At 45.7% G+C, this 11,461-nt stretch overlaps 1 protein-coding gene across 1 annotated transcript; it reads right to left on the reverse strand.

Moving 5' to 3' along the window:
* Window positions 1-6,755: 6,755 nt before the first annotated feature.
* LOC142572613 (mitochondrial protein C2orf69) lies at window positions 6,756-10,440 on the reverse strand. The gene is made up of 2 exons (XM_075681838.1): window positions 9,963-10,440; window positions 6,756-9,224 (listed from the first exon to the last, which is right to left on the reverse strand). Exons 1-2 carry the CDS (start codon window positions 10,191-10,193, stop codon window positions 8,499-8,501), a joined length of 957 nt encoding a protein of 318 aa, XP_075537953.1. The 5' UTR covers window positions 10,194-10,440; the 3' UTR covers window positions 6,756-8,498.
* Window positions 10,441-11,461: the final 1,021 nt, after the last annotated feature.

Here is an 11,461-nt window from a genome sequence, read left to right on the forward strand (position 1 = left end):
GGCATCTACGTTCTCATTGGCTTCGCCGGTGTACTCTGCGCACGCCAGCTCATTTGTTTCCGTATTAGCGGCTGGTCTCGACCTCGACCTGGACAGACCTCGACCTTGGGGTCGAGGTCTGCCATTGCGAATTACAGCGCTGCGCTCTTTTTGGCAAGTTTGGCAAGTCCGAAAGTTTCGGTAAGTCTGAACAAGTTAGGAAATTACAGTGGAACGACCTGCAGCTCCACTGTAATTACCTGACTTGTTCGGCCATCACCTATGCGGAATACCATGAACCTGGCGTCGGGCGCATATCTTCGGGGATGCCGCGCGCGTCGCAAGGTCCTCATTTGTGACTCGATCGTAGTCATGCTCAATTGTGGGAGCGAGGATTGCGGAGTCCCGTGTTGCTGCCCCAGCTAGGTAGCATGCTTATTTCGGTTTTAATCATGCCATAGAACGCTATGAGCGCTTCTTGCATTACACACTATATTGTATTGAATCATCTATGCTTTTCGCCAGACTCGTCATAGTTTGTTTTACTGCTTCAACTCTTTGTTCGCGGCTGTTCACGGGTTTTGCAGTGGATTCTCTATCTTCCGTTAGTTTCCTCTTAGGATTACGGGCATTATCCCCCTAAATGCTCGCGTCTGCGTGCCATGTGTACGGATGTGGCAGTTTCTCTAGGTGCAGGAGTTACCCGAGTAGGCGTGGCAATTTTCTAGCGCACAAATCTTATTGTTAGCCGCTGCTAGCTGTTTTCTGAGCTCTTTTACTTCTGCAGCTAGCCCTCTCGCCGCTTCGTTGGCTTCTCCACCAGGCTTTCTCCCTTGCTCTGTGCAGGAACACTACATAAAACGGCATAGTAGCACCATCTCGCGGTAAGGCCAGTAATCCTAGGAAATTCGCGTGATGATGATCGCTTTACGTATTTACATATTTCCGATAGGGCTCGGCAAAGAACATTTCCGTATTTAAAAAAATATTTTGCTCTAGTACAAAGAAAGGGCACAGATTCTCAAACTCTCCAGCACTGCAGGGCGGGCCGGCGACTCCTAACAGAGATGTGCTTCCCCCCGGCCACTGTTGAAGACGCCTACCAAGGCCTTCCGAAAGAACAGAAAGACAACATCATCATATCTCCCGCCCCGCGCAATATGCATCCGTAGCGCAAAGTAGAAAGAAGGAAGGCCAGGGCAGTGGCGCTCCTACGCCGCGCGACAGAACTCCCTGGCGGCAGCTGCTTCGTTGACGCGGCCCAGTACGGCAACAGCAACAATTTCACGGTAGTGTCGATCAACCACAGAGGTTCGACCGTTAACGCCACTTCGGTACGAAGCACGTCGTCGCCTGCGGCCGAGCAAATGGCCATTGCTTTGGCCCTCCTGGACGACAAATATACCAATATATTCAGCGACTCCAGGGCCGCGCCTTCCATTGGCGCCGTGTGTAATTAAGGAAGCCTGCCGCATCCTCGACGGCCAAAGCATCGCCACCCACACTCTCGCGTGGTTCCCCGCTCACATGGGATCCATCATATCCATCATAGGAGGCCCCACAAACGTCAACGAGTTGGCCCACTCCAAGGCGCGAGGTCTCGCTTTCCGCGACCATGGAGAACTCCACCGCCGGCCCGCAGTGGTGAACAGAGATCAACCAACCACATACAATGAAATTACGCAGCACTTTTATCTCGGCAGGGGAGACTTTTCCTTTCCTCACAAGAAGTTAAATAAAGCGCAGGCATTGACCCTCAGATTATTACAAACAGGCTCGTATCCCAGCCCGGCTTTATTCCTCAAGCTTTATACCGACACTTATGCCAGTAGTTCTTGCAAGCACTGCAATGACTTAGCTAGCCTAGACCATATGCTCTGGCGTTGCCCCTCGTTACGAGGCACAGAACAAATCAATGAAGACAAGTGGCTCTCCGCTATCAGGAGCTCCGATGCCGGGGCGCAACTATGGGCCGTCCAGAGGGCCCACGATGCGGCGGTCGGGCACGGCCTGACCATAGAATAAAGAACCAACTGCCTCACTGTGCCAACGTGGGAGCGGCCCGCAGTGCGCCGAGTCGCGTACCTCAGGACCTTCATGAAAGTTTTGAATCCATCCATCTATTGCTCTAGTGAAACTATTTCTTGCATAGAGTTAGTAGAACAACTCTAGAGGAAAAGCTGGGCCGGAAAAGTGGGAACCTCTAGGGCGCCGCCCTGTTGCTACTGGTCAATGTGGCCAGCGCAATTACTATTGAAAGAGCTGAAAGCAAGTACAGGTTACCTTATGCTTTCTCATCTAAAAACGCATACCTGATGGCTTTATGAAGGTGGTACGTTAATATTAAGTTTACAGAAAGCGATCGCTAAGTCTGCGACTTATGTAAATCACGATGTACGCATTTATGCAATAAAGGATGACGCGAATTTCGGTTTCGAATATGTTTTTTGGATGCGTAGTAGTTTCGTACAGTTTAGGTTTGACATGCGATCGCGCGTCGACATCGGACGCTATGACACACACACTCGTGCCGTGTGTGCCACCGAAGCCCCGAAGTGCTCTGGCATATACCTTCACATGTAAGTAAACAAATGTATCTCCTTGTTGAGAATATAACGCGAGTAGGCAGCTCTTGTGGTGCATCACAATCGTTTGAGAAGCGTCACAGTAGAGCATTTTTCTGCATGCGGAGCGGTGTTTTTATTTGCAGGTTTCCCTTCAGTAGGAAATTGCTGGACAGGCGGACCAGCGCAACGGAATTGTACTGGCCAAGCCGCAAGCAACTCAAAGAATCTGTTTAATTGTTGCACTTTGAGCAATCATGCTTCTACAAAGGCCACAGCAGACAAACAGCCTGATGCCGAGTATTTCTGTGCCACGAAGTAATCAAGAGGCGAGTGCCTAATGCGGACGAAATCGAGTGCATCGAGACTTAGAACGGCAGAAAGCTCAGCTACTTGGTAATGATTCATTATGCAAAACAGAGGTGAGGCGTGCAGACAGGACACAAGAGTAGAGAAGTGGGCGGCGCTCGTGTTGTTTGCTTGTATATACTGTACTCTTGTGTCCTGTCTGCACGCCTCACCTCCGTTTTGCATAACGAGTGCATCAACCCAGATAATAATAGCGTAGGCGTTTTATTAACTGTGCAATATTTTCAACACTTCCTTGCATGCCATTTCATGTGGAATATCTTTTCTGGTCACAAATTTGTGCAGCGAATCTATTTGCATGATTGACTCCGGGCCTGCGGGAACGTTCACTTGCACTTGATGCTGAGTCTTTTACATGTATCCATAAACTGAAGATATGCACATCAGATCCCTGCGAGTATTTTCAAAATTCAATTATTTTAGACTACAGGCACATATGCAATACTGACATAATCCCGAGTACCACTAAGCAGCTGGGACACATTTTTGTTGACCATACTCGCAGGTAAAATAAGTAGATCATGTGGACAGCTCCAGCTCATTCTCCTTAAATCAGTGTGTACAAGGGGTATGCAAAAAATTCTTTTCTCGCGCACCGATTATTTTGCTGTATAAGCAAGAGAACCCACCACATTAGTGTAACGTATCTTGCACATCACACTAATATGTGCTTTAATTTACCAAGTGAGATGAGTTACTTTTATGGCTCATTCAGTCATATCACACTGCAAGCTGCATTCATCAATCTTCAATTGGATTTTGCAAATGTTTAATGAAACATGTTTCCCTTTTATGCAGATATGCAATGGCAAGCCCTTCCGTGTGTTCCAAAGGTAAAATTTAAGCTCTAAATTAAAACAGACATTTTTAGTCAGAAACAAGCAAAAATGGTGAATGCAGAGTATCGAAGCCCAAGGTACAGAAATTATGAGAAGTGTCGAATCAATTTAAGGAAAGAGTCGTATTTGAAAATGCAAGAATCTTTAGTGGAGGTCAAGCAAGTCAATATAGGTAGAATACTCTGCAAAATTATGCGAGTGAGGGGATGTCAAACAATGGGTCAGGAAATGCGTTGTTTTTCTGCAAAACAAAAGCTGATTGCCATTACATAAGTCATTTTAGCATCATGAGACTGGTGCTTGATAAATTCAGAAATAAACCAAAAAACAAGACAAGCAAAAATAAAAAAACAATTTAATGATGCTCTCTCCACACTGGGATAAATAAAAACAAACACATCACATCTAATGTGGACATATCAGACACCTTGTGAAATTCAGTTTCGAGCTATGGAACTTGCCGCATAGATGTGGGGGGCCTTGCACTAATAGTGATAGTTACCACTGCATTTAGAAATTGAAAGCATTCGTGCAGACAAGGATGATTCTTTATATTTTTGGCTACCACTTCAAATGCCTCCACCAAGTGTTACAATGCTGCACGCAGCCATACTAAGGATCTCGCAGCAACACCTGCAGGTAAAAAGCAGAAGCAGTCAGAGTGCTGGTGTGTACAGGACATTATGTTTGAAAACTTTTAGGCAAGAAGAGTGCAAGAAGCAGACATAACTGCATTGATTTCAATAATTCCCCATTTGAATGGCCTTTTCTTTTTGCTTAGACAATGCCTACGCCTAGTCACAGCAGCTCCCTCATACAGACTCTGCAAGCCAAGAGGCCATGGAGGCAAATGCAGGTAAGAGGCAAGAAGCAATAGCACTGGTATCGACATTCATCTAATTTCTTTTTCTTTCGTTTAGGCAGCCAGCACACCTCGAACAGCCACCTTGACTGCGGGTGTGTCACCCTAGTCGCCAAGGAAACATTTGAGGGAAAGCGGCAGGCAATGTGAACAGCCACTTCTCCATGTAAACGATACTCTTTCTCTCGGATGACTCCTACGCCTCGCCACGCCAGCACACTTGTGCACAAAGATGCCGTGGAGGCACGTGCAGGTCAGAGGCAAGAAGCAGTGGCACTGGTGTTGACATTCACCCAATTTCTTTTTCTTACACTGAGACAGCCAGCACACCTCGAACAGCCACCTTGACTGCGGGTGTGTCAGTAGATTCCTGTTGTACATATGCTCATAATAAACTTCAGTAAACTTGAACTTGATAATAAACTTGAAGGCAAATGGGACATTGATGCATTGTATTTTTGAACATTTATTGTACACATACAATATATGTTACACTTTGCAGTGCTACAGAGCGTATTTTGAAGCTTCCCCCTATATTTTGCACCTTTAATTACGTATGTGTTGTGTGGCCCTCAATGCAGTTCATGTTGTAGCAGCTGCTTTGTCTGTGTATCGCACATTGGCTTAAGCTTGTGATATCCACATACTTCTCTCACATATACAAAATAAAGTTCTATGTAGTCCTCAGTGTTACAACAAAAAATGAAAGTAAACAATCCGATCGTGGAATTGTGTTTATTACAGTGATTCCTATGACAGTTACTGAGAAGTTGACAACTTGAACTGGTCAATTGGTCCATAGCCTCCTCTATTTTTCAAAAATAAAGGAGGCTATGGATCCGTCATGGCAAGGAATTGTATGTATACATAAAAAGAGGGGTGTGTGTGTGTGTGTGTTTGTAGTAGGGGGGTATAGGATTAGGGCGGTACGAAAAAATGTACCAACACCGTCCTCTAGACCCATCGCGTTAAGGTACCGTAACAAAGCGTATTATGCATAAAGTTCACACAACCAACTCTGATATTACTGCACACGCCAGGCGACGCGAGCTACATTTGTCATGACGCATTCGCGACTGCACCGGATGCCCTCCATATTATTCTCTTTAATCGTGCACACTGCACCGAGGCAAAAGAAAGATCATGGGCGCAGGTGCCTTTAAGGTATCTCGACCTTGCGAGGCTCTGCTGCGCGTGCCAGGGGAGCTGTCCGTGCGAACACTCCCTGGCACACACCTGCCTCGGCGGCCCCAACCTACGTACCGTTCTGCTTCGAGCTTTGATCCCCCCACTGTCCCGTGGGTGCCCTGGAGTTCCTGCGCCGCCTGCTTTATTATAATCTCAGGTGCTCTCCTGAGACTTCCGTTTGTAGGTTACATGTGCCCTACCCCAACTGGATCAGTGCTTATAATAATTAAAAAGCCCGATCTATCGTCGCGACGATAGATCGCGAAAGCGGCTTTTGCAACATACCGCGCCCGTGCGAAGAGAATTACGGAACGCCAACGAGGAATCTGACCACAGCTTCGAGCTCGTAACCTCGTCGAGTGACACTCCTGCAACAGGCGTGACCGCTGAAAACCGCATACCACCGAAACTTCAACAGGATCATAACTGCCACCTGTACGGCCAACATGGACTACACGCGCACCGTTCCGCAACATAGAATAAAGCCCAAACACACGGCTGCACGCACACATCACGACAGCACAAGCGAGACGCCATGCTGCTACGCTGCTACTGTTGCCGGATTAAAACTGACTACTGTCACCAAGTCTAGCAAGCGTCTCAGGAGCTGGCAACCTCGGCGCGTAGCAACATGGCGGCGCTCTTGCGGTTCCCGATTTCAATGCATGGGCCCTATGGGTAGCTTGTCCTCTAGAGTCAGTATAGTAACTCTATGATTTCTTGGCTATGAAAACGGATATCACTAGCGTACTTGGTTGCTTTCCTTGATTTTTACTGCAGACAAAAAGTAAATTGAATGTTTACAATTTCGTTTCACAATATATTGTTTCCTGTCCAGTTAATTCTATAATCTTATCCTCTTCCTTTAAACATGTTAACGAGCTAAAATAGTTCTGGGCCTAGTGCAGTCATAATGTGTGTACTGAAGTGGTCAGAAAAACATCTTCTTTGATAGCAGAGCTCATTAAAATGTTTATTTGGGGGTTTAAACAGTTACTTTTGTTCCAAGCAAGAAATTTCTAAAAGTTCAGCAACTGCTCGATCACACAACAATGACCAACCCATTTTCACTGCACACAGCATGGTGAAACTTTCTGTAAACCTAGTACCATACCAACAAATTTTATTCTTACTGAGTGCTGGCAAATTTGAGGCTTACAGCTGCTTACACACTTCAAACTTAGTTGCAGAGTGCTATATCAGTCCTGCAGAAAGTTTGTAGAGACGGGGCTTTACAATGGCAGACTACCCCTCCTCCCCACCCCCAATACAGAAACAGCCCTTTGGAACCATGGAGCTAGTTCAAATTTTTGTTCCTGCACAGTGCTTTGCAATACCCACAAAGCTCAAGGCCTTCAACATCTTTTTTTCCTGCTCTTGTAAGCATCTAGTAGCTGCAAGTGTCACTCAATCTGAGCCATGGAGCAGATGCCCCAGGTCTTCCTTGAATTTGCTAATGACAAGCGCTAAACCGGTCTTTACCAGAATCTTGGAGTCATCCTGGCAGGCTACAGCCAAGTCTTGCAACATGTCTCTCTTGGTTACGCTTTAAAAGTGTACCTTCTCCTCTTCCTCCAAGCCCATTAGACAAATAGCACACTGGCTATCTAAACTAGCAAAAGATGTATTAGTGCACTCAGTGGAACTGTTCTTTTAATTTATTCCCGTTGATCTGCCCTTTTACTGGGTTTAATGCTGCAAGTGATGTCATAAGATACTGCAACTACTTCAACCAAAATTGCTGAAGTTTTGCCACAGCTTTTATGGGTATACTCAAGTAGACCACCACAGTGTTTGGCTCCTTTCTGTCATCCACATGTCATCTTAACAGTGCTTAATGTTTGTAGCACATGTAGCTTCCATGGCACTCAGAATTCACGTATGACTACACTACTATGAAGAATGACAAATAAACATAGTTGTGATGTAAATGCAAGATTTCACACTAGAGTCAATTCACAGTGCATTAGACAACTTTCTTTTTTCTTGCCCATGTTTTGGCAACGCTTACCACAAAGCACTTAATACATCAAAAATTGCTCGCGCTGCAATATACATTTTAGTGCTCACCAGAAAGACCACACTCATTATCACATAATAAATAAAAATGTTGCAACCACACTTTAACTGGTCATGTACTTTGCTTAGATCAAGATTGCTGATAAAGCTTCAGTTGCAGCAACAGCAGCATCAGTGATATCAACAGATGCCTAGAATAAGAATGTAGTGGCTTTCAGAAGCAGAAGTAGGTCAACTTTATCCTGACCTATGAAGGCAGATTTCTCTATGTTCACAACGCTTTCCTGTTCAGGAGTGAGGCTAGCTGGCAACAAAACTCTCAGACTTACTCTTGCTCTGCATCCAAATAAAACAACCAAACAGGTCAACAGAAACAACTAGCTGTAAAGTGGGCAACAACAAGGTGTCTAGAAGGCTGGTGTGACACAAAACGGTTTCATTTGCAGTCCAAGTCCATCCATACATAAGTCACAAGATTTCAATAAATTATCTGTTCACACATGCTTCCAAGATACAAGCGTTAGTGTGGTTCATGAAGTTCACATAACAGAAGTCGCATTCACTGGTAGATGCAAGAATATATAAAAATTTCACAACCTGAAGACATCTGAATGCATTTTTACCATCAGTAGCACATGTTAGAATGAAAAAACTAAAAGTCACTCATGATATGCACAGTTATCCAGTCTCCTTGAATTCCTCAAGCACACTGAAGTGCATTTCCAACGATGGAAGGTCATCTTCATGGTAGATCTTTCGTGTCACGTCAACCCCCAGTTTTCTCAACGTCTCTCTAAACACTTTCTCTTCTTTGCCTATCCAGGGCCTTGAGCTGCACAGCACTTGGTATGGAGTCACATGGATATAAGCTTTGATATCGCACTGTCGAAATGATTTCAAGATAACTTCCTTGGTTACCCATGTATTAGATCCACCGGAGTGACCACCATCCAACCAGTACATAGCCTTTATTCTATGGACAAGCGCGATGACGTCATCATCAGGCTGGACCTCTAGTGCCTTGATAGCATAGAGAAACTGGTTGAGAACAACACAACCTTTGCTGAATCCAATTAGCACCAGCGGGAGATCCAGTACGCCTGTGGCAATAGGGTCATACTTTGCCTTGTTTGTTTTGTTGTTCAGCCTTACAGACAGGCTGTTGAGTAGAGCAAGTAGGTGCTCCAACGCAGTAATGCTGAATTCATGAGTTGGTGCCCCCATGTCGTTGCCCTCAACAAAGTTGTCATAGCAGCTGAATGTGAGGTACTGAAGCCTGTTTGGCCTTACAACGATGCAGTGGGCACTGGGGAAGTGCTTTCCCATTAATGTGGCCATGTTGTCAAGGTTCCACTGGACATATCGCCTGTTGTCACGATGCTTCATCATCGCCTCTGGGAAGTCCTGCAGGTATGTTTAGAAGGCACATTATGTAAAAGATTAAACTGCGAAATGCCACGCTAGGAAATGACTACAACATACTGCTGGTTTTACGCTACTGACTAAATATACGCCATTAAAATTAAAAATAGGCGTCAGCGCCAACAACTCCTAAAGTCAAGACGAGGCCACAACCCCGCACTGAGCTGGGAGCATGGTTCTCATGTGAAGGGTTCTACTGACGCATCAGGAGTATGGCAAGTCTGCCGGCCAATGGCTTGGCTAGGTCGTCTGGCACCCGGGGCCCATAGGTCTACTGTCACCCCCTTCCCCGGGTGTAGCCGGCGGAAAGAGGGGTGTCTTCAGACGTATACGACACCCCCCCCCCCCCCTCACTGGCCCCTTGCACCCGGGGCCCACGGCCCCCCGGCCCCCCCTGTTGCTACGCCACTGCTGCCGGCCCCGATTTATTACAGGCAGCTTACAACAGATGAACGTCTTGAGTTATTGGATGCAAGATTCGTAAGCTGACACCCACGCTTGACCACACAACGCAACTTCAGGTCATCGCAAAATTGGACGAAACTTTGTACACTTCGAAAATAGGTTCTCCTAGATCACTAGAAAGCTAGCGACAAACGCACAACATACCGCTCAAAAGTGGGTCAGGCTGCACACACGTACACATCAAAAAAGAATGCACTGAAAGACGCAAAAGTGCAAAGGAAACGAAACGCCACTATTACTGCATTACCAACTTACCTGTATGTCGCCACCAAAGAAAACCACAACTTGGTTTCCGTCTCCCGTCTTCTCTGGCGACTTTAGTACCAGATCATTAAACTTCCCCGTACAGCCTTCTACTTTTTCAAACCTTTCAGCGGAAGATCGCGCGCAAGTGTCCGTTGTTGCCGACATAGTAAAGGCGCTAAACGATTGGGAAAGGGACCTGCTAAATAAATTGGCCAGCAGCCACAGTGAACGTCTGCACATATCAAAACTTTTGAATACGAACAAATGACCAGCGACTGCGCTTAAGTTATATCCCTATGCTGCCCATCTAAATATAGCACAGGTGTCAGCTCTGTATATTAAAGCCGCTCCATCAAAGTGGTTCGGTAAGGCTAAAGCAGACTAACTATTTCATCGTATTACGCTGAACCAGCTGAACACGAACATGGAGATTAAAACGTACACATGCGTGCTTCCATTTTAGAAGGCTGGTCACGATGGCGATGGATTCCTTCACCGTACGAACAACTCCGAAACCTAGATCAAAGCCTAGATCGACCGAGAAAACCGTTCCTTGGGCTACCATATGAGTACATATATAGTGCCTTAGAAGATCATGACGTAAAAAAAAACGCCATGCTGCATAAATTCCAGCAATTTTGCTGGAGCTGCCCAAAACCACTTGCCAAGACATACAAAACTGCTCAAGAGCTGAAGGGCCGGACAGTGGAAGGCGGCAAATTTGATCTATCAACTTTCAATTCACAAGATTCGTGTTTCATCTGCTAAGTGCCTTCTCACAAGAGGCACAAGTTTCACTGTGCTTGAAACTACATCACATACACGAGCATGATAGCATGTGGGAGGAAAAAAAGAGAAGAATAGGATAAAATCACTCAAGTGGAGGACAGCAAGGAAAACTGAAAGTCAAGAAATGAACTGTGAAAAAGCATCCCAAGCTGCCTTGCTAATGGCATGGTGTTGGCAAGGGTGTCTCTCAGTTTAACCAAACACACCCATGCAACATGCCAAGTTTTGTACGGCATTCGGCAATCTTCGGCATCCTGAATCTCTGATCTGGTCGCCTATAGTTTAGGAGGCTAGTAGTTTGCAAGGACGCCGAGAGAGAGAAAATAACTTTTTAGAAAGTGAGACCCCAGACATTGAAGACATGCACACAAAAGTTAAGAAGCAAAATTATACTCAAGATGTTAATGCATTTTGCGTTTCTTCTCTATGGCTGTCCACTGCTTTCCTTGGTCATACTGAGGAACTGAAAAGGTCGCTCAACAAGAGGCTTGATGGCATGCTGAGCATAAGACTCCTAAAGCTAGTCCCAGGGAGTAACACTACCTGAAAACAGTGACCAATGGTGGTTGAACAAGGAATGTCTCTGCAGCCAACATCTTGCCAAGGGTACCTTTGTCAGGACCTTTACAAAGGCAAGCCCAGCTCCCTGTGTAGCTCTGTCCTGCTTAAACACATAGTAGGAACTATGTATATATGAACAAGGATTTTGATGATACAGT

This window comes from Dermacentor variabilis, chromosome 2, assembly GCF_050947875.1.
Source record: "Dermacentor variabilis isolate Ectoservices chromosome 2, ASM5094787v1, whole genome shotgun sequence".
Classification (NCBI taxonomy): domain Eukaryota; kingdom Metazoa; phylum Arthropoda; class Arachnida; order Ixodida; family Ixodidae; genus Dermacentor; species Dermacentor variabilis.

What these genes read in the sequence shown, in the direction of transcription:
- LOC142572613 (XM_075681838.1), bottom strand. Translation starts at nt 10,193, where the DNA reads ATGTGCAGACGTTCACTGTGGCTGCTGGCCAATTTATTTAGCAGGTCC. An exon ending in TCTTTGGTGGCGACATACAG is followed by an intron (nt 9,225 to 9,962) that starts GTAAGTTGGTAA and finishes ACATACCTGCAG; the next exon opens with GACTTCCCAGAGGCGATGAT.